This window comes from Nycticebus coucang, chromosome 15, assembly GCF_027406575.1.
Source record: "Nycticebus coucang isolate mNycCou1 chromosome 15, mNycCou1.pri, whole genome shotgun sequence".
Lineage (NCBI taxonomy): Eukaryota > Metazoa > Chordata > Mammalia > Primates > Lorisidae > Nycticebus > Nycticebus coucang.
The window spans coordinates 68,590,428-68,614,788 of NC_069794.1; the positions used below are offsets into that span (position 1 = coordinate 68,590,428).

The 24,361-nt window shown below is 41.2% G+C and overlaps 1 protein-coding gene across 1 annotated transcript; it reads left to right on the forward strand.

The window, feature by feature from the left end:
- The first annotated feature begins 21,926 nt into the window (after positions 1-21,926).
- LOC128566468 (zinc finger protein 529-like) lies at positions 21,927-23,665 on the forward strand. The gene is given in 2 exon segments (XM_053563325.1): positions 21,927-22,148; positions 22,246-23,665. Coding segments are annotated over 2 exon segments (1,602 nt in total). The 5' UTR covers positions 21,927-21,966.
- The last annotated feature ends 696 nt before the right edge of the window (positions 23,666-24,361 follow it).

The window sequence follows — 24,361 nt, forward strand, 5'->3', positions numbered from 1 at the left end:
GTGCCATGGCATCACAGCTCACAGCAACCTCCAACTCTTAGACTTAAGCAATGCTCTTGCCTCAACCTCCCAAATAGCTGGGACCACAGGCACATGCCACAGCACCTGTCTATTGTTGTTGTTGTCATTGTTGTTTAGCAGGCCCAGGCCAGGTTTGAATCCACCAGCCCTGGTGTATGTGGCCGGTGCCCTAATCACTGAGCTATGGGCACCGAGCCAGCTTATGCTTTCTTATCCAATCAGGCATTGGATAAGATTTCAGATTTCCTGTGCACTTCAGTGGGGAATTCAAGCCATTTACATTTATTGAGAGAATTGATATGTGTGGTAAAATTTTATCCATCTTATTTTGTGTAAGTCTGTTGCTTAGTTTTATATTTTGAACCATTGTGAAAGCGAGGTTTTGTCCTTTAGTTTCTGGGTGTTTATTTTCCTGGTAGTCCATTGTTATGGCACATGTGAAGAATAGGTCAAAGCATTTCCTATAGAGCTGGTCTTATTGTGACAAATTTCCTCAATATTTGCATGTCAGTAAAAGATTTTCTTTCTCCCTTGATTTTGAAGCTGAGTTTAGCAGGGTATACAATTCTGGGCTGAAAATTGTTTTGTTTAAAAAAGTTAAAGGTAGTTGACCAGTGTCTCTGGATTGAAAAGTTTTAGCTGAAAAGTCCACTGTCACCCTGATGGATCTGCTCCTGTAGATCAGTAAGTGCTTATTCCTGGATGCTTGCAGAATTTTCTCGTTTGTCTTGACTTTGGACAGGTTCATTACAATGTGTTTGGAGATGTTCTGTTTGTGTTGAAAAGACTTGCAGTTCTATATCCCTCTAAAGGAGTTATCAGAATCTTTGATGATGTGTGGGAAGTTTTAATTTATGACATCTTCCAGCAAGGTTTCCATTCCTTTGGGTTGTTCTTCTTCACCCTTCAGGGATACCATTAATTCATATGTTTGAACACTTCATAAAGTTCTATAATTCTCTAAACATTCACTTTGACTTTTCTGTCTCTTTTTTTTTTTTGTAGAGAAAGAGTCTCACTGTACCGCCCTCGGGTAGAGTGCCGTGGCATCACACAGCTCACAGAAACCTCTAACTCTTGGGCTTACACGATTCTCTTGCCTCAGCCTCCCGAGTGGCTGGGACTACAGGTGCCCACCACAACGCCTGGCTATTTTTTTGTTGCAGTTTGGCCGGGGCTGGGTTTGAACCCACCACCCTCAGCATATGGGGCCAGCGCCCTACTCACTGAGCCACAGGCGCCACCCTCTTTTCTGTCTCTTTAAATACTTGGGTTAGCTCAAGAGTTTTATCTTCTAACTCTGAGATTCTTTCTTCTCCATGATCTAATCTGTTATTGATACATTCTACTGTATCTTTAAGTTCCCTGATTGACTCCTTCAATTCCTTACACTCCTCTATATCCTTTGTAAATTCTTCATATCTATCTTCTATTATTTGGGTCTGTTTTCAGATTTCCTTTTATTTCCCACTTTCTCTTCAATTCCCTTCATTTCTTTTTTGCCATCCATATTTTAAATTACATTTCTATCATTTCCATTATTTATTTATAGGTAGAATCCTCTGCAGTAGCTACTGCATGATCCTTTGGAGGTTGCTTTGTTCTGGTTTTTCTTATTACCTAAACATTTCTGTTGGTTCCTTCTCATGTGCATTTTCTCCTTATTCACTTTCTTCACCTACTTTTTACCCTCACTTCCTCTTTCACTTTAGATTACCTTATCTCTGTCCTTATGTACCTTATCAGTGTCCTTTAGTATAGGCCAAAAGGAAGAGAAGGGTAAAGAGCAAGAAGAGAGAAAGGAAGGAAAATATGAAGAAAAGAAAAAGGGGGGAGTAAAATGGAAAATATTTTAAAAGGAGAGAAGGAGAGAAAGAAAGAGACAGGAGAAATGGTGATGTTTGGCAGGGTGCTTTGACCCACACCCACAATTCCAGGACTCTGGGGGCCAGGCTGATTGGGTCCCTCAAGGGCAGGAGCTACATACCAGACTGGGCAAAAGCAATACTCCATCTATGCCAAATATAGAAAAAAATCAGCATTATGTCGCAGTGGGGACTCACTAATACCATCTTTCCAAAGGCCAAAGCTAGAAGGACACCCTAGACAAGGGACTCAAGGCCTCCTTGAATCAGACCAATGCTGTGATACCCCAGCCCTGGTCTCAGAGTGAGGCTCGTCCCATAAATAGAATATCAAATGAAATAGAATGAAGTAGATCAGAAAAAAAGAAATAATAATAATAGATAAAGAAAATCAAAAACAAAATTAAAAAAATAAAAAAAGACTATCTTAGTTGTTCTACGAGAAATTTATGTGGTAAAGATGGGAAGAGTAGAAAAATCTCTACTAAAAGGGAGAAAAAAAGAGAGAAGTGAAAAGGATCGAAAGAATAAAAGGAGCTGAAAAACTGTGTGGAAATGGAACCTTTGCTAATGAAGACAGTAAAAATGAAAAACTTAAAATGCGATTGCAAGAGGGACTTTACCTAACAATTGCAATCAGTGTAACCTGGCTTATTGTACCCTCAATGAATTCCTAACAATAAAAAAAAGAAGGAAAAATTAAAATGCAACCAAACTAAACAGAACAAAACAAAACACAACAACACACACACCTAAATAAATAAATAAAATAAACCTAAGGAAAAAATTGAGGGAAAAAATACATACATAGCTATATATATTGCAATATATTGGCTGGACACAAGGTGGTACTGTGGTGCTGGGATACCCAAAACATACACACTGGTTTTGCTGTATAAGATGGGTGCCAGAAGCCAATATCTTTTGTAGAGTAGACCCAGTCCTGTCTTCCTGATTTATTTGCCCTCAATCAGGGCTTAGTCATTTTGTTAGCATTCAGTCCCTGCAGGAATGGGATCCTGAAGCTCTTGCCAGATTTTTTAGGAGGCATGCCTTGACCTTCCTAACAGTGCCCCCTGCCAAGCATGATGGCTCACACCTGTAATCCTAGCACTCTGGGAAGCCAAGGTGGGTGGATTGGCTGAGCTCATGAGTTCAACACCAGCCTGAGCCTGAGTGAGACCTTGTCTCTAAAAATAGCTAGGCATTGTGGTGGGCACCTATAGTCACAGCTACTTGAGAGGCTATAGCAAGAGAGTGGCTTAAACCCAAGACTTTGGGGTTGCTGTGAGCTGTGACACCACAGCACTACCCCAAGGGCAACAAAGTGAGACTCTGTCTCCAAAAAAAAACAGACTCAGCAGCCATAGCACAGTGGTTACAGCACATACGCCGAGGCTGGCAGGTTTGAACCTGGCCTGGGCCTACTAAACAACAATGACAACTACAACAAAAAAATAGCCGGGCAGTGTGGCAGGTGCCTATAGTCCCAGATACTTGGGAGGCTGAGGCAAGAAAATCACTTAAGCCCAAGAGTTAGAGGTTGCTGTGAGCTGTGATGCCACAGCACTCTACCAAGGGTGACGTAGTGAGACTTTTTCTCAAAAAAAAAAAAAAAAAAGCCAAAAAACAGTGCCCCCGGTCACAAAGTGGCTTTCCTTCGGGTATGGGAACCAATCAACTCACCCCAAGGATGGCTGCCTGAGCTCAGCAAGCATGCTAGAGCTGGCCATGCACTAAGATACTGTGGACTGTTCCTCCCAGGTGGTCTTCCCACAATGGCAGCACCCTGTTAGTAGCCAAGCTGATGGGAGTTCCACCCCATCCAGTGATTCAATCTCAGCTGCTGGATGCTGTTCTAGTTCACCAGATCACTTAAACCCTTCCAAGGCAGCTCTGGTGAGCAGTCCACTCCAGAAACAAAAAAACTGCAGAACAGGCCTTTCCTGTCTGTAGTCCTCTGCTGGGGGTCCAGCCAGCCTCTGCCACCGCCAGGCACTTGCCTTCTGTGCCAGTCTTCCATAGCTTCTGACCTCCTGTTGACTCCTAGAGTCCTCTACTGCTTCACTGTGCCCCTGGAGAGATATTTCTGAGCAGGATCCCTCAGCCAGAGGTGGCTAGAGTCCTGTCTCCTGTCTTTCTGCAAGTGGCTGCTAAGAAGTCCACCGTGTGTAGTCCAACATCTTGCTCCACCTTGAAAGTAAGAACTTTTTAAAGACTGTAACATTTTCTTATTAGGGAAAAAGAGACCCAAACAGTGAAGTGGAATAACAGTATATCTCAAAGGCAAACAGGGGACTGAATACAAAAATCAGTAGAAAATCCATTTTTATTACTACTCCATGGAATATGAATTCGCAAGGATTTCCTCTGTTTTGAATTATTTTTAAGTATAGTATAACTGTCTTTTTAAAAAAATAATCGGTGGGGTTTATAAAATGTTAGCAATCCCTGCTTTGACATATAGGGAAGTTCAAAAAGCTTTCACAGAAATAGGCAGACATTAAATCTCTGGATTTAATATAGAAATACTCAGAAATTTTTTTAAAAATAGAGAATCATGGTCAATGAGATTTGATGATCAAATATATGTTTTCTGACTTTAATTTTGAGAAAAGAGAGAAAAATAGCAAGCAGAAGCATAGAAAGTGAATATTGGAAAGGACTTGAGAAATTGCTGCTTCATCTTTAACAAACTAAGGATTATAATGTGTACCAGTGCTAGGATGTCAAGCTACATTGTGAGAGTTTAGCTCTTCCTTAATATATTACTACCTGTGGGATCTTGGGTAAACTGAGTAAACTTTCTGAGCCTGAATTTCTTTTTTTCTTTTCTTTTTTTTTTTTTTGGCCAGGGCTGGGATTGAACCTACCATCTCTGGTATATGGAGCCGGCACCCTACTCCTTGAGCCACAGGCACCACCCGAGCCTGAATTTCTTACAAAAAAATGAGTATAAGATTGCCTTATTGAAATCTCAGGGTTATAGTGAAGATAAATAAAATAATAAAGGACTAAGCAAATACGAATTATTTTTTGCAGTTAAGAAATAGGTGGTAGAGTCAAGGGATTGTTTGTCTATTTGTTAATTAGGGTGAATCACAAAACTCTTTTGCTTACTGGGAACAGCAAGTCTGGGGAGACAAGACTCTGGGCATCTCTGGCCAGTGGGATCTGCCTATAATCATCCCTTTGAGGATACAGGGAGCCAGCAAGGGACTTCTGGACCCCAAGAGGAGGACAAAAACAGTGGAAAACAGGCAAGTGGTTGCATGTGTTTGATCGACCTAATCACGCCAGCAACCGTAAGTGCAAACAGCAGTGAGACTGCAAACCAGAAAGGCCTTACCTGTGAACTGTTTCGGTGTTCTTGGACTAGGCACTCAGTTGAACTGCTCTGGGGAGAGCTTGAGCAGGAGTGTGGAGAACTTTGGGCATTGTCTGGGGCCCCAGACTGACCCACTGAGCTGGGCGCAGGAAGCTATTGTGAAAGAACTGCCCGGCAAGCTCCGCTATCAGGGTCTCAGAGCAAGCATTGGATGGGTCAAAGTAACCTACTGACTGAGCAGCCTAAAGGTGGGGACTGAGCTGCCTTACAGCCTTAATCCTTAGGGGCAGAGTGAGACAGTTTTGGCACACTGGAGCCTTGGGCTGTTGCCCTGGATAGAGTGCCGTGACATCACAGCTCATAGCAACCTCAAACTCCTGGGCTTGGCGCCGCCCACACCTCCATAAGAGCTGTGCAGCGACCCCCGACTGGTGACCCGCACCTACCGGGCCTCCACATTCCCTGACCAGGAACTGTGGGAGCCACGCAACCCTGCGTCCTGCCTCCTGTGTCCTCCCAGCTTCCACACTAGCCCGATCATATGGACAGGGACTCTGGTAGCTGCATGCCCTTTGGAGCCCTCCTTGCCTCTGTGCAGAGCTCTTCTCCTGGCCAGAGACTGCTGGAGCCTTGGGCTGTCTGTGCCAAAGCCACTGGGCACCTGGCACTCCCAGAACCATGCATACCACTCCCAGCCCAGTTGCTGGATCCAGTTGTGTCACAAACCGTAGCTGCTTCCACAGCTAGAACTCCCTAGCTAGAGCAGCCCCAGAGGAACTACACAGGGTCACTCCCTACAAAGATCCAGCAAAAATAGAGTGATCCTGCTGGGGTCTAATTTGGAGAGACACCTCCCCAAGTCTGAGGACAGCCAGAGGCAACAATGAAAAACCATCATGAGGCGAAATCAACAGAAAAACTCTGGCAATATGAATAATCAGAGTAGATCAACTCCCCCAAGGATCAATGGGGCAGAAACAGCACAAGACCCCATGCACAAACAAATAGCTGAGATGTCAGAAATTGAATTCAGGATCTGGATAGCAAATAAGATCGAATTAGAATTCCAAAAGTTATCTCAAGAATTCAACGGATTCGAAGACCAAATGACCAAAGATTTTGACACATTGAGACAAGAAGTTGCAGCCCTCAAAGATCTGAGAAACACAGTAGAATCCCTCAGTAACAGAATGGAGCAAGCAGAAGAAAGGATTTCTGACATTGAAGACAAAGCTTTCGAATGCTCCCAAACCCTCAAAGAAGAAGAGAAATGGAGAGCAAAAACAGACCACTCTCTCAGAGAGCGCTCGGATAATTTGAAGAAAACCAATATTCGCCTTATAGGGATCCCCGAAAGTGACGAAATGGCTTCACAAGGCACAGAGTCTCTTCTCCATGAGATTATGAATGAGAACTTTCCAGACATGCCAAGAGATTCCGAAATTCAGATAGCAGAAAGTTTCAGAACTCCAGCATGACTCAACCCAAATAAGACATCCCCCAGACACATCATAATCAATTTCACTAAAGTTAATATGAAGGAGAAAATTCTGAAAGCTGCCAGACAAAAGAAAACCATTACCTACAAGGGGAAGAATATCAGAATAACTGCAGATCTCTCTGCTGAAACCTTTCAAGCTAGAAGAGGATGGTCATCGACTTTTAATCTCCTAAAACAAAATAACTTTCAACCCAGGATCCTGTACCGAGCTAAACTGAGCTTCATTTATGACAGAGAAATTAAATACTTCAACGACATTCACATGTCGAAGAAATTTGCCACAACTAAACCAGCTCTCCAGGACATTCTTAGACCTATCCTCCATAAAGACCAGCGTAATTCTCCACCACAAAAGTAAACCCACCCAAAAAATTTTTGATCAAATTCCAACTTCCACAGTCGCAAAAGGATTAAAAATGTCCACCAGTCTCTCGAAAGGCTTATCAATACTCTCAATTAATGTGAATGGTTTAAATTGTCCTCTAAAGAGGCATAGGTTGGCGGACTGGATACAAAAACTCAAGCCAGATATCTGCTGCATCCAAGAATAGCATCTTACACTAAAAGACAGATATAGACTCAAGGGGAAGGGATGGTCATCTATATTCCAGGCAAATGGAAAGCAGAAAAAAGCAGGCATTGCAATCTTATTCGCAGATGCAATAGGCTTTAAACCAACCAAAATAATTAAGGATAAGGATGGACACTTCATATTTGTCAAAGGTAATACTCAATATGATGAGATCTCAATTATTAATATTTATGCACCCAACCACAATGCACCTCAATTTATAAGAGAAACTCTAACAGACATGAGCAACTCAATTTCCTCCACTTCCATAGTAGTTGGAGATTTTAACACCCCTTTAGCAGTCCTGGATAGATCCTCCAAAAACAAGCTAAGCAAAGAAATTTTAGATTTAAACTCAACCATTCAACATCTGGACTTAACAGACATCTACAGAACATTTCATCCCCCAAAAAACTGAATACACATTCTTCTCATCAGCCCACGGAACATACTCCAAAATAGACCACATCCTAGGCCACAAATCTAACCTCAGCAAATTTTAAAAAAATAGAAATTATTCCTTGCATCTTCTCAGACCATCATGGAATAAAAGTTGAACTCAATAACAACAGGAACCTGCATACCCATACAAAAACATGGAAGCCAAACAACCTATGCTGAAGGATACATGGGTTATAGATGAGATTGAGAAGGAAATCACCATATTTTTGGAACAAAACGACAATCAAGACACAAATTACCAGAACCTCTGGGATACTGCAAAGGCAGTCCTAAGAGGGAAATTTATAGCACTGCAAGCCTTCCTCAAGAAAACAGAATGAGAGGAAGTCAATAACTTAATGGAACATCGTAAGCAACTGCAGAAAGAACACTTCAACCCCAAACGCAGCAGAAGAAAAGAAATAACCAAAATCAGAGCAGAATTAAATGAAATTAAAAACAAAAGAATTCTACAACAGATCAATAAATCCAAAAGCTGCTTTTTTGAAAAGATCAATAAAATAGATAAACCTTTAGCCAACCTAACCAGGAAAAAAAGAGTAAAATCTCTAATTTCATCAATCAGAAATGGTAATGATGAAATAACAACAGACCCCTCAGAAATTCAAAAAATCCTTAATGAATACTACAAGAAACTCTACTCTCACAAATATGAAAATCTGAAAGAAATCGACCAATACCTGGAAGCACGCCACCTACCAAGACTTAGCCAGAACGAAGTGGAAATGTTGAACAGGCCTATATCAAGTTCTGAAATAGCATCAACTATACAAAATCTCCCTAAAAAGAAAAGCCCAGGACCAGATGGCTTTATGTCAGAATTCTACCAAACATTTAAAGAAGAACTAGTACCTATACTACTAAACCTCTTCCAAAATATAGAAAAAGAAGGAATATTACCCAGAACGTTCTATGAAGCAAACATCACCTTGATCCCCAAACCAGGGAAAGACCCAAGAAGAAAAGAAAATTATAGACCAATATCACTAATGAATATAGATGCTAAAATACTCAATAAGATCCTAACATACAGAATCCAACAATACATCAAAAAAATTATACACCATGACCAAGCCGGATTTATCCCCGGGTCTCAAGGCTGGTTCAATATACGTAAATCTATAAATGTAATTCAACACATAAACAAACTTAAAAATAAAGACCATATGATTCTTTCAATAGATGCAGAAAAAGCTTTTGATAATATCCAGCATCCCTTCACGATCAGAGCACTTAAGAAAATTGGTATAGAAGGGACCTTTCTTAAACTAATAGAGGCCATCTACAGCAAACCCACAGCCAATATCGTATTGAATGGAGTTAAATTGAAATCATTTCCACTTAGATCAGGAACCAGGCAAGGTTGCCCATTGTCTCCATTGCTCTTTAACATTGTAATGGAAGTTTTAGCCATTGCAATTAGGGAAGAAAAGGCGATCAAGAGTATCCATATAGGGTCAGAAGAGATCAAACTTTCACTCTTTGCAGATGATATGATCGTATATCTGGAAAACAGTAGGGATTCTACTACAAAACTTTTAGAAGTGATCAAGGAATACAGCAATGTCTCAGGCTACAAAATCAACACCCATAAATCTGTAGCCTTTATATATACCAACAATAACCAAGCTGAACAAACAGTCAAGGGCTCTATTCCTTTCACAGTAGTGCCAAAGAAGATGAAATATTTTGGAGTATACCTAACAAAGGATGTGAAATATCTCTACAAAGAGAACTATGAAACTCTAAGAAAATAAATAGCCGAAGATGTTAACAGATGGAAAAACATACCATGCTCATGGCTGGGAAGAATCAACATTGTTAAAATGTCCATACTGCCCAAAGCAATATATAATTTTAATGCAATTCCTATTAAAGCTCCATTGTCATACTTTAAAGATCTTGAAAAAATAATACTTCATTTTATATGGAATCAGAAAAAACCTCAAATAGCCAAAACATTACTGAGCAATAAAAACAAAGCAGGAGGAATCACGCTACCAGACCTGAGACTGTACTATAAATCCATAGTGATCAAAACAGCATGGTACTGGCACAAAAGCAGAGAAGTAGATGTTTGGAACAGAATAGAGAACCAAGAGATGGATCCAGCTACTTAGTGTTATTTGATCTTTGACAAGCCAATTAAAAACATTCAGTGGGGAAAAGATTCCCTATTTAGCAAATGGTGCTGGGTGAACTGGCTGGCAACCTGTAGAAGATTGAAACTGGACCCACACCTTTCACCATTAACTAATATAGACTCTCACTGGATAAAAAATTTAAACTTAAGACATGAAACTATAAAAATACTTGAAGAAAGTGCAGGGAAAACTCTGGAAGGAATCGGCCTGGGTGAGTATTTTATGAGGAGGACTCCCCAGGCAATTGAAGCAGCATCAAAAATACACTACTGGGACCTGATCAAACTAAAAAGCTTCTGCACAGCCAAGAACATAGTGAGTAAAGCAAGCAGACAGCCCTCAGAATGGGAGAAAATATTTGCAGGTTATACCTCTGATAAAGGTCTAATAACCAGAATCCACAGAGAACTCAAATTTATTAGCAAGAAAAGAACACGTGACCCCATCTCAGGGTGGGCAAGGGACTTAAAGAGAAACTTCTCTAAAGAAGACCGATGCAAGATCTACAAAAACATGAAAAAAAGCTCATCATCCTTAATCATCAGAGAAATGCAAATCAAAACTACTCTGAGATATCACCTAACCCCAGTAAGAGCAGCCCACATAACAAAATCCCAAAACCAGAAATGTTGGCATGGATGTGGAGGAAAGGGCACACTTCTACACTGCTGGTGGGAATGCACACTAATACATTCCTTCTGGAAGAATGTTTGGAGAATACTTAGAGACCTAAAAATAGACCTGCCATTCGATCCTATAATTCCTTTACTAGGTTTATACCCAGAAGACCAAAAGTCACAATATAACAAAGACATCTGTACCAGAATGTTTATTGCAGCCCAATTCATAATTGTTAAGTCATGGAGGAAGCCCAAGTGCCCATCAACCCATGAATGGACTAGCAAATTGTGGTATATGTACACCATGGAACATTATGCAGCCTTAAAGAAAGATGGAGACTTTACCTCTTTCATGTTTACATGGATAGAGCTGGAACATATTCTTCTTAGCAAAGTATCTCAGGAATGGAAGAAAAAGTATCCAATGTACTCAGCCCTACTATGAAGCTAAATTTTAGCTTTACATGAAGACTATAACCCAACTATAGCACAAGACTATGGGGAAAGAGCCAAGGAAAGGGAAGGGAGGGGGGAGGTTTTGGTGGAGGGAGAGTAATGGGTGAGGCCACATCTATGGTGCATCTTAGAATGGTTACAGGCGATTACACTAATGTACACAGCTATGATTTAACAATAAAAAAAAGAAAAAGAAACAGGTATTGTCTAAATCAAAGGAAATACACATTCTAATTAAATAGCTATTCCCATCCCCTTGTATGCATTTTGACAGTTTGAGGTGTAATCTTGTGTATATTTATAATTTTTTTAATTAATTAATAATTTATTCACAATTATACTCATTTCTTAATAGTTTTAAAATGTACCATTGCATCATGCACATTAGGTGAGGTCTCCCCAAATACCCTGCCTCGTCCATATTTCCCCTCCCATCCCCTCTCTCTCGTCTTCCCTTCTACTTTCTGGACTATACCTAAACATTTTGCCATTCATATGAATGCATAGGTGATTACATATTGATTTCATAGTAGTATTGAGTATATTGGATACTTTTTTTTCCATTCTTTTTTTTTTTTTTTTTTTGTAGAGACAGAGTCTCACTGTACCACCCTTGGGTAGAGTGCCATGACATCACAGGGCTCACAGCAACCTCTAACTCTTGGGCTTACACGATTCTCTTGCCTCAGCCTCCCAAGCAGCTGGGACTACAGGCACCTGCCACAATGCCTAGCTATTTTTTTGTTGCAGTTTGGCCGGGGCTGGGTTTGAACCAGCCACCCTCGGCATATGGGGCCAGCGCCCTACTCACTGAGCCACAGGCGCCACTCTTTTTTCCATTCTTTTTTTTTTTCTTTTTTTTTGTAGAGACAGGGTCTCACTTTTATGGCCCTCGGTAGAGTGCCATGGCCTCACACGGCTCACAGCAACCTCCAACTCCTGGGCTTAAGCGATTCTCTTGCCTCAGCCTCCCGAGTAGCTGGGACTACAGGCGCCCGCCACAACATCCAGCTATTTTTTGGTTGCAGTTTGGCCGGGGCCGGGTTTGAACCCGTCACCCTCGGTATATGGGGCTGGCGCCTTACCGACTGAGCCACAGGCGCCGCCCTCTTTTTTCCATTCTTAAGATACTTTACTAAGAAGAATATGTTCCAGCTTCAGCCAGGTAAACATAAAAGATGTGATGCCTCTATCCTTTTTATGGCTGCATAGTATTCCATGGTGTACGTATACCACAATTTGTAAATCCATTCATGGGTTGATGGGCACTTGGGCTGTTTCTATGTCTTAGCTATTATAAATTGGGCTAAAATACACATTCTGGTGCAAATGTCTTTGTTGTAAAATAATTTTTGATCATCTGGGTATATACCTAGTAGAGGAATTGCAGGATCGAACGGTAGGTCTACTTTTAGTTCCTTGAGTGTTCTCCAAACTTCTTTCCAAAAAGGTCATATTAGCTTGCATTCTTACCAGCAATTAGAAGTGTTCCCTTCTCACTACATCCACGCCAACATCTGTGGTTTTGGGATTTTGTCATGTGAGCTAATCTGACTGGAGTCAGATGATATCCCAAAGTGGTTTTGATTTGCATTTCTCTGATGATTAAGGATGATAAGCGTTTTTTCATGTGTTTGTAGGTCATGCACCTGTCTTCATCAGAGAAGTTTCTGTTCAAGTCTCTTGCCCAAAAAGTAATACAGTTATTTGTTCTTTTCTTATTGTTTAGTTTGAGTTCTCTGTGGATTCTAGTTCAGGCCTTTGTCGGAAGCATAACTTGCAAAAATCTTCTCCCATTCTGAAGGATGTCTGTTTGCTTTACTTACTGTGCTCTTGGCTGTGCAAAAGCTTTTTAGTTTGATCAGATCCCAGTAATGTATTTTTGGTGTTGCTTCAATTGCCGGGGGGTGGGGGGTCCTCTGCATAAAATATTCTCCCAGGCCAATTTCTTCAAGTGTTTTCCCTGTGCTCTCTTCTAATATTTTTATAGTTTCATGTCTTAAGTTTAAACCTTTTATCCAGTGAGAATCAATTTTTGTTAATGGTGAATGGTGGGGGTCCAATTTTAGTCTTTTACAGGTTGCCAGCCAATTCACCCAGCACCATTTGTTAAATAGGGAGTCTTTCCCCCACTGAATATTTTTGATAGGCTTGTCAAAGATCAAATGATGATAAGTAGCTGGGTTCATCTCTTGGTTCTGTATTCTGTTCCATAAATCTTCCTCCCTGTTTTTGTGCCACTACCATGCTGTTTTGATCACTATAGATTTATAATATGGCCTGAAGTCTGATACCTCCTGATTTGTTCTTATTTCTGAGTAATGTATTTGCTATTTGAGTTTTTTTCTGATTCCATATAAAATGAAGTACTATTTTTTCAAGTTCTTTAAAGTATGACAATGGTGCTTTAATGGGGAATGCATTAAATCTGTAGATTGCTTTGGGTAGTATGGACATTTTAACAATGTTGATTCTTCCCAGCCATGAGCATGGTATGTTTTTCCATTTGTTAACATCTTCAGCTATTTCTTTTTTTTTTTTTTTTGTAGAGACAGAGTTTCACTTTATTGCCCTCCAGTAGAGTGCCGTGGCGTCACACAGCTCACAGCAATCTCCAACTCCTGGGCTTAGGCGATTCTCCTGCCTCAACCTCCTGAGTAGCTGGGATTACAGGCGCCCGCCACAACGCCCGGCTATTTTTTGTTGCAGTTTGGCCGGGGCTGAGTTTGAACCCGCCACCCTCGGCATATGGGGCTGGCGCCCTACTCACTGAGCCACAGGCGCTGCCCAACATCTTCAGCTATTTCTTTTCTCAGAGTTTCATAGTTCTCTTTATAGAGATATTTCACGTCCTTTGTTAGGTAAATTCCCAGATATTTCATCTTCTTTGGCACTACTATAAAAGGAATAGAGTCCTTGACTATATTTTCAGCTTGACTATTGTTGTCATATATAAAAGCTACAGATTTGTAAGTATGGGTTTTGTATACTGAGACGCTGCTGTATTCCTTGATCATTTCTAAGAGTTTTGAAGTTGAGTCCCTGGGATTTTCCAGGTATAGGATCATATCATCAGGGAAGAATGAGAGTTTGATCTCCTCTGACCCTATTTGGATACCCTTGATCGCCTTCTCTTGTCTGACTGCTATGGCTAAGACTTCCATTAATATGTTGAATAGCAGTAGAAACAGTGGGCATCCTTGCCTGATTCCTGATCTGAGTGGAAATGTTTTCAATTTTACACTATTCAATATAATATTGGCTGTGGGTTTGCTGTAGATGGCGCTATCAGTTTAAGAAATGTTCCTTCTATGCCTATTTTCTATTCTTTTCTTTTCTTTTTTTTTTTTTTTGTAGTGACAGAGTCTCACTTTATCGCCCTTGGTACAGTGCTGTGCCATCACAGCAACCTCCAACTCCCAGGCTTAGGCAGTTCTTTTACTTCAGCCTCCCAAGTAGCTGGGACTACAGGTGTCCACCACAACACCCATCTATTTTTTGGTTGCAGTTTGGCCTGGGACAGGGCCCACACCCTACCCACTAAGCCCCAGGCACCGCCCTCTATTCCTATTTTCTTGACTTTTTTTTTTTTTTTTGTAGAGACAGAGTTTCACTTTATTGCCCTCAGTAGAGTGCCGTGGCATCACACGGTTCACAGCAACCTCCAACTCCTGGGCTTAGGCAATTCTCCTGCCTCAGCCTCTATTCCTATTTTCTTCAGTGTTCTGATCATGAAAGAATGCTGGATATTATAAAAGGCTTTTTCCGCATCAATTGAGAGAATCGTATGGTCTTTGTTTTTTATTTTATTGACGTGATGTATTATATTATAGATTTGTGTATGTTGAACCAACCCTGTATCCCTGGAATAAAACCCACTTGATCATGGGGTATAATTTTTTTGACATGTTGTTGAATTCTGTTTGCTAATACCTTGTTGAATATTTTTGCATTGATATTCATTAATGATATTGGTCTATAATTTTCTTTCTTTGTTGGATTCTTTCCTGGTTTGGGGATCAGGGTGGCATTTGCTTCATAGAATGAGTTCAGAAGTATTCCTTCTTTTTGTATGCTTTGGAAAAGGTTGTATAATATAGGTACTATATATACAATCTCTTGAAAGGGTTTGATACAAACCTCTTGAAAGGATTTGATAGAATTCAAATGTGAAGCCATCTGGTCCCAGACTTTTCTTTTTGGGGAGATTTCGTATTTTTGATGCTATTTAATGATTGATATAGGTCTATTCAAGATTTCTAATTCTTTTTTTTTTTTTTGTAGAGACAGAGTTTCACTTTATCACCCTCGGTAGAGTGCCATGGCATCACACAGCTCACAGCAACCTCCAACTCCTGGGCTTAGGCGATTCTCCTGCCTCAGGCTCCCAAGTAGCTGGGACTACAGGCGCCTGCCACAACGCCCAGCTATTTTTTTTGTTGTTGCAGTTTGGCCAGGTCCGGGTTTGAACCTGCCACCCTCGGTATATGGGGCCAGCGCCCTGCTCACTGAGCCACAGGTGCCGCCCTCTAATTCTTCTTTTTTTATTTCTTTTTGTTTTGAGACAGTCTCACTTTATTGCCCTCAGTAGAGCGCTGTGACATCACAGCTTACAGCAACCTCCAACTCCTGGGCTTAGGCAATTCTCTTGCCTCAGTCTCCCAAGCAGCTGGGACTACAGGTGCCCACCACAACTCCCGGCTATTTTTTGTTGCAGTTTGGCCAGGGCCAGGTTCGAACCTATCACCCTCGGTATATGGCGCTGGCACCCTACCCACTGAGCCACCGGCACTGCCCTAAGATTTCTAATTCTTTCTGGTTGAGTCTAGGAAGGTGGTGTGCTTCCAACTATTGGTCCATTTCCTTCAGAGTTTCATATTTCTGGGAATAAAGATTTTTGTAGTAATAATTGAGGATTATTTGAATTTCCAAGGTGTCTGTTGTTATTTTCCCTTTATCATTTCTGATAGATGATATTAGAGATTTTAGTTTTCTGTTTCTTGTTAGGTTGGCCAAAGGCTTATCAATTTTGTTAATGTTTTCATAACACCAACTTTTTGTTTCATTGATCTTCTGAATGATTCTTTTGTTTTCAATTTCATTTAATTCTGCCCTAATTTTGATTATTTCTTTTCTTCTGCTTGGTTTGGGGTTGAGATGTTCTTCCCTTTCCAGTTGCTTGAGATGATCCATTAAGTTGTTGGATTCCTCTCTTTCTGTTTTCTTGATGAAGGCTTCCAATGCTATAAATTTCCCTCTTAGGATTGCCTTTGCAGTATCCCACAGGTTTTGATAATTTGTGCCTTCATTATCATTTTGTTCCAAAACTTTGGTGAGTTCCTTCTTAATCTCATCTTTGACCCAGCTATCATTCAGCCTAGATGATTTAGTTTCCATGACTTTGTTTGAGTATGAAGATTCCTGTTGCTGTTGCGTTCAACTTTTATTCCATGGTGGTCCAAGAAGATACAAGGAATAATTTCTATTCTTTTAAATTTGCTGAGGTTAGACTTGTGTCCTAGGACATGATCTATTTTGGAGGATGATCTGTGGGCTGATGAGAAGAATGTATATTCAGTTTTATTAGGATGAAATGTTCTGTAGAGGTCTGTAAAGTCCATTTGTTCTAGGGTCAACTTTAAGTCTAATATTTCTTTGTTTAGTTTCTTCTTGGAGGATCTATCCAAAACTGTCAAAGGGGTGTTAAAGTGTCCAACTATTATAGCGCAGGAAGATATCAAGTTGTTCATATCTATTAGGGTTTGCATTATAAATTGAGGAGCATTCTGGTAGGATACCTAAATGTTAATTATCGAAATCTCTTCATGTTGGGTGTTCCCCGTGACAAATATGTAGTGACCATCCTTATCTTCCTTTATCGTTGTTGGTTTAAAGCCAATTGTATCTGCAACTAAAATTGCAACCCCTGTATCATAGAAGTTCATCCCTTCACCCTGAATCTATTTTTATCCTTTAAGGTAAGGTGGGATTCTTGTATACAGCACATATCTGGTCTGAGTTTATATATCCAGTCAGCCAAACTGTGCCTCTATATAGGACAATTTAAACCATTCACATTAATTGAGAGATTTGATAAGCCTGATTGTGTTTGGGGTGTCATGATTTTCAGATGTCCAGTGGACATTTTTAATCCTTTCACCACTGTGGAATTTGAGTTTTGTTCAAAAACTTCTGGGTGAGTTTACTTTGAAGGTAGAGCATTGTGCTGGTCATTGTGGAGGATGGGTCTGAGTTATGGCAAATTTCTTCAACATTTGTATATCATTAAAGTATTTGATTTCTCCATCACAAATGAAACTAGGTTTAGCTGGATACGGGATCCTGGGCTGGAAGTTGTTTTGTTTTAGGAGATTGAAGGTTGATGACCATCCTCTTCTGGCTTGAAATGTTTTGGCTGAGAGATCTGCAGTCATTCTGATATTTTTCCCTTTGTAGGTGATGCTTTTCTTATGTCTGGCTGATTGCAGAATTTTCTCCTTTGTCTTAACTTTGGCAAAGTTAATCACAATGTGTCTAGGAGATGCTTTATTTGAATTGAGTCCTGCTGGGGTTCTGAAACTGTCTACTATCTGAAGTTCTGCATTTCTTCCTGTGCTTGGGAAATTCTCCTCCAAGATCTCTTGGAGTAAAGAATCTGTACCTTTAGGACCATCCTCTTCTCCTTCGAAAATTCCTATAAGATTAATGTTTGATCTTTTGGATTGATCCCACAACTCTCTGAAGGAATGATCAGTTTTTGCTCTCCATTTGTCTGCTTTTTTGAGCGTTTGGGAACATTCAAAAGCTTTGTCTTCAGTTTCAGAGATCCTTTATTCAGCCTGCTCAACTCTATTACTGAGGGATTCCACTGTATTTTGAAGCTCCTCAACTACCTTTTCTGTTTCCTTGAGCTCTGTGATTTCTTTACTCATTATGTCCATATCTTTGGTGACTTTGTCTTTGAACTCATTATTTCTTGAGATAATCTTTAGAATTCAATTTCTATCTTTTCTTCCATTCTATTGATCTTATTTGCCATCCATATTCTGAATTCAATTTCTGACATTGCTGCCATTTATCTATGCATGGCATCTTTAGTTGTATCTCCTTTGTCATTTCTTGGTGGTGGGGGGTGAGGGTTGATGTACTCTGGTTATTTATGTTGCCGGAGTACTTCTGTTGGGTTCACACCATGTTTATTTTCCACCATTTGGTTATTAGAACTCATAGGTTGAGATTGAACAGGGGTTCCCAGGTAATAGAGATTGCCCCTTACCAAAGCACTAGGCTTTATAATTTGGTTTATTTCCTACAACCTTACAGAGGCCCCTTTCAGAGTTTTGGCCAGAGACTCTGAGGACCTACTTGGTGAGATAGCACAAGTTACCTCTGTTTTGACCAGCCAACCTCTACCCTATCCTAAGAAGTCACATTATTAGGTTTAAATTTCAGCTGTGAAGAGATACAAATAGCTGTGGTGCCCAGCCCCCACCCTTCAGTTCTTTTCCACTACAGAACTTCGAAGGTCAACCTCAGAATGTCCTCAAGTGGACAGCCCCAGACCCACGTTCCAATTAAATTATCTCAGGAAGTGCAAAGCAGCACAATTGGAGCCAGGAATCGATATCCCCGCTCACCAGACTCAGTCCACACTGTTGTCTGCATGTCTGCTCACAGGCCCAGTTGGATCCAGGGACCACACCCCCGCCCACCAGTCTTAGTCCACACCCAGCTAGCCTCTGCTTGCCAGACAGTTGGACTCAGTGAACCACACCCCTGCCTGCCAGTCTCAGTCCACTGCCTGGCAAGCCTCTGTTCACAGGCTCTGTTGGAGTCAGGGCACCACACCCTGCCCACAGGTCTCAGTCCGCCCTCAGTAAGCCTCTGCTCACTAGCCCACTGAAGACAGGGGACCATACCTTTGCCCTCAGGTCTTTGTTCACACCCAGGAAGCCTCTGCTTCTGTTGGGTTCTGTTGGAGTCAGTGGACCATGCCCTTGCCCTCAGGTCTCAGTCCCCACCTGGTAAGCCTCTGCTCACAGGCCCAGCTGGAGCAGGGGACCAGTCCTGCCTGCCAAACTCAGTCCACATGGGGCAACCACTCTCCGGCTGTAAGTGCTATCAGAGCTGGAGGTTCTTTACCCCATCCCACCAGACATAGCTCGAACTGAGGGTCAACACCACCAGTGGCCAGGCAAAATCATAACCAGGGCACTACTCCTTCTCCCACTGAGCATCCCCTTTTTCCTGCACCCTCTTTCTTCCCTGTTAGTCACAGATTCCATCCTGATGGTTGGTGGTCCACACTATGCCCATATCTCTCAGGAAAAGACCAAACACTCTGCGCTTTGCAGGTGGAAGAACTTCAGACTGCCATGCAAGGGGGGAAGGATGGAATGGGAGTTTGGACTTGTGGGGGGAAATATCGGTTCAACTTCATGCCTGGCGGGTGGTGTCTAGGTTCGTAAGTGGGGCCTCCCAGGAGAAAGAGACCTGGTGTTTAGCAGCTCTCTCCAGCAAAGTAAAATGAGAGGTCTTTTGTTCCCTACTCACTTGGCAGAGAGCCTGCCGCAGGCCTCCTGATTGGGGGAAGGTTCTCCCGTCCTCTAGTCGATAGGCTTTGTACCTGTAATTTGTTTTCTTGAATGCTCTTCCTTGGAGTTACAGTCTGCCAAACTTCTTTCTTGGATCAGCTCCCCACTTTTGGCTTCATAGAGTCTGATTCCATCCAGTTTTTCTCCCTCTGGTCAGGAGCCTCTGCTGAGGGTTGCTACCAGTCGGCCATCTTCCCAGAATTCTGTATATTTATAATTCAGTTAGGTCAAAATAATCCTACAAAGTTTAAAAATACTGTTATCCTATATAAGCTGTTAGCATTCCATGAGAAGACATATTTCATGTCAAGAACATTAATGACAATGAATATTCAATGTCTAAATACCAAAATAAATTTTTAAAACAAAAAAAAAATCCTCACATCTTTATTGTTCAAAAAAAATGTTGATTTTTTTTTTAGTTAAAAAATAAAGGCTTGGCACCTGTAGCTCAGTGGTTAGGGCACCAGCCACATACACCAGGGCTTGTGGGTTTGAACCTGGCCCAGGCCTGCTGAACAACAATGACAACAACAATTTAAAAAAAAATAGCCGGACATTGTGCCAGGCACCTGTAGTCCCAGCTACTTGGGAGGCTGAGGCAAGAGAATTCCTTAAGCTTAAGAGTTTGATGTTGCTGTGAGCTGTGACACCACAGCACTTTACCAAGGGTGACATAGTGAGACTCTGTCTCAAAAAATAAATAAGTAAGTAAATACCACAAAATGATAGGACCCAAAGCTTCACAGTGTTGGTGGTACATGTATAACACTCCTTACCAGGAAGGGAAATGCAGGCTCCACTGCTACAGGTGCAGAGATCAGTCTCCCAGGCCCATAAGACTCCCACAGCCAGCTTCCAAATGCTGGGGAGAAGGCTCTCTCTTACAAGCTGTAGAAAACCTCACCCAGTTCCCTTTCCTGCTTTCACCTTGATCCAACCACCTGCACAACCTAATGTGACAGGCATGTCCTTTCATGCCTATTGCCCAGAACTGACAAAAGCCTGGACTCTAGTTCCTACAAAGTCAAAGATGAGAATACTAGCATAGGGTTCCCTCAAAACTGATAAGGGTCACCCTTTTAATACTCACGATGTCTCCCAAGAGGTAAGAATGACTTCAGTCCAATTGTTACCTTTCCTTGAGTTCAGAAAAGGGAATGCTCAGATAGTGAAATAATTTCAGCAAAGAGCAGGTGGCAATGCAAGGGACAAAAGGACCTTCCTTTCACCCAAAGTGACATCACACCTGTGGATCACCATAAGGCTGACCTTGAAGACAAATCAGCCTAAATTACTTTAAGATATACTGAAGAAAAAGTAATATTTGCATAATAATCTGCACCCCTGCGTCATAAAGGATTAGAAAAATTTTTGGAACCAATATTCCTGAGGACTTAGATTTAAGCATGAGAAACAAAAACAAAATCCTAAGCCCTCCACCCAACTGAACAGACTTCCTCTTGGCCAAGGGGACCCCAGAGAGAGAAACCTTAAAAACAGAGTTCCCAGCCATGACAAGACAGGAGGTCAAACATACCTTGTTTAACTCCTCCCTTGATAACTGTCATTAGACTTTCTTTTCTAAGTGTTAAACAGAAAGCAGAACTTTTTTTTTGAGAAAGAGAGAGTCTCACTTTGTCACCCTGGGTAGAGTGCTGTGGCATCACAGCTCACAGCAACCTCCAACTCTTGGGCTTAAGCGATTCTCTTGCCTCAGCCTCCCAAGTAGCTGGGACTACAGCACCCACCACAACACCCAGCTATAGTTTAGAGACGAGTCTCGCTGTGGCTCAGACTGGTCTCAAACCCGTGAGTTCAGGCAATCCACGAGCCTCAGCCTCCCAAAGTGCTAGGATTACAGGCATGAGCCATTGTGCCGGGCGAAAACAGCCCTTTTGAAAAACTTGCTCCACTGATGATTTCAACGAACTGCATTGAGGTTGCAGCTGGACTCCCCTCACCTTTTTGCAGTTTCAACAAAACGACTGACCAGCATTCCTTCCTGATAAGAGACCAGGGACCGTAAACTGGTTCTGGCTGATTAACAGAGGCTGTGCACAAGAAGCCTCTCTGGAGCTCCCAGGAGTCTCCGGGGCGGCCGGTTAGGATCTATTCCCGCTCCGACCGCATTTCATCTAGGACCCCAAACCTCTAACGAACTTCTACCTCTGGTTCATTTCCCGCTAAGCTTGTGGTCGTCTTTTGTGTGGGGAGTTGAAGTGAGCTGGGTCAGGATGCGAGAGAAGCTAACGGCAGAAGCCCTGAGTTCCTGGGATGGGCGTGTCAGGAGGCAAAGTCGTGGGCCTGTGTAGGCCTGAGAGGAGAAAAGCATTGCAGCTACACATTGAAGTCAAAATAGAGTTTAATTAGGGAGCAAATCCATGGAACTCCTCATGTTGTCATGCCAGAAGTGGAATTCCCTGAGCAGTTCTTCGCAGTTCTAACCATGGACCGTGAATTGGTGACATTCAGGGATGTGGTCATCAGCTTCTCCCAGAAGGAGTGGGAACATCTGGATTCTGATCAGAGGGACTTGTACTGGGATGTGATGATGGAGAACTACAGCAATTTGGTCTCACTGGAATCTCTTGGCATGTCTGGAAAAGCCTCTTTTATTTCACCAAGAAGAGCCCCTGTGCCTTGTGAAGCCACTTCGTCACCTTCAGGGATTTCTATGAGGTTTGGAGTCAAGGAATGAGACAAAGAGTTTTTCTGGAGAAAAGGATGTTATTGAAAACCATGGTTGTCAGTGTGAGATAATGGAAAGTAGCAAATTATTCAGCCTTAAAAGCTCCATTTTCAGAAATAACTGGCAGAACAAAAGCAAAATTGAAATAGAAGGACCTCAAGTGAGATATTTCAGTCAAATGACAATCATTTCTGAAGATGTGCCCAATTTCAAAAATGATGAATCTCTTAAATTACCTCAGATAACTCACGACAGTAAGAAGCCCTATGATTATAAGGAATTTGAGGAAGTCTTCATTTGTGATTCAAACTTTGATGAACATCAGCGACTACATGCTAGTGAGAAAACTTGCAAATGTAATGAATGTTGGAAAACCTTTGGGATAGATAACTCCCATACACTACAACTGAATATTCATACTGGTGTGAAACCTTGTAAATATATAGAATATGGGAATACATTTACTTTTAATAAAGATCTTGGTATACCCCAGAGAATTCATGATGAGAAGTTTTATAAAAGTAAGGAATATGGAAGGACCTTTGGAATAACTGGAGATGTTACTCCACTTCAAAGAAATGATGGTGAGAAACCCTTTGAATGCACGTTCTGTCGGAAATCCTTTAAGGTACATGCACAACTTACTCGGCATCAGAAAATCCATACTGATGAGAAATCTTACAAATGTATGGAATGTGGCAAGGACTTTAGATTTCATTCACAGCTCACTGAACATCTGAGAATACATACTGGTGAGAAACCCTACAAATGTATACACTGTGAGAAGGTTTTTAGAATTAATTCACAGCTCATTGAACATCAGAGAATTCATACAGGAGAGAAACCTTATGCATGTAAGGAATGTGGGAAGGCTTTTGGAGTCTGTAGAGCACTTGCTCGACATCAGAGAATTCACACTGGTAAGAAACCTTATGAATGCAAGGCATGTGGAAAGGTCTTTAGAAGTAGTTCATCCTTGACTAGACATCAAAGATTTCATACTGGTGAGAAACCTTATAAATGCAAAGAATGTGAGAAAGCATTTGGAGTAGGCAGTGAACTTACTAGACATCAGAGAATTCACAGTGGTCAGAAACCTTATGAATGTAAGGAATGTGGGAAATTCTTTAGAGTAACTTCAGCCCTTATTCAACATCACAGAATTCATAGTGGTGAGAAACCGTATGAATGTAAGGTATGTGGGAAGACCTTTAGACATAGTTCAGCCCTTATTGAACATCAGAGAATTCATAGTGGTGAGAATCCTTATGAATGCAAGGCATGTGGCAAGGCCTTTAGACATAGTTCATCCTTTACAAAACATCAGAGAAAACATAATGGTGAGAAACCCTATGAATGTAAGGAATGTAGGAATGCCTTACATGTGGGTGGGCACCTTACTTGACATTAAAAAAATTTATACTGGTGAGAGAAAATTTATTTGAAAGTAGTAAGTGTGTAAAGGTTTTTTTTTTTTGTTTCTTGTTTCTACTGGGAAACAAAAATTAGAAGTGGCATTCTAATTCTTTCCTTCTTATTTTTCAGAGTTAGAATTCCCAGTCAGATGCAGGGGTTTTAGTCTTAAGGTTCTGCATTGTGTTTGTGTAGTTTACTTGTTTTGTTTTCTATTGTTTTTCTTTTAGTGATAGGTGTGTAATCTCCTTTCTATTTTCATCCAATAATTACTTCTCTCTAAATTTCTAATTCGTTTGACACAACAGAGTCCGCTGAATATTTACCACTGCCAATTCCTTTAAGGAGCCCTTTTCACCTCCAGGCAGTACCAGCCAGAATCCAAATGAAGGGAACACTTTCATTACTAAGCTAATCAGTCAGTCTCTTAAATTTGTTAGGTACCTTTAAAAAGAGAGAAGTGACAACTATTACAGTGATTATAAACTAATCATTGACCTTAAGAGTAAGAGGATTTATAACTGAATATTACCAAGGCCTCAACTGTTTTTTATCCTGATTATAATATTTCTTTGCACCCTCTCAGATTTGCCTTATTAGGTTTAGGCAGTCCAACCAACAATTGGTATACATTTTCTTTTAGTAGTCTCACCGAACTTCAAAATCACCTCTTTCTTAGCACAGCTGACCTAGT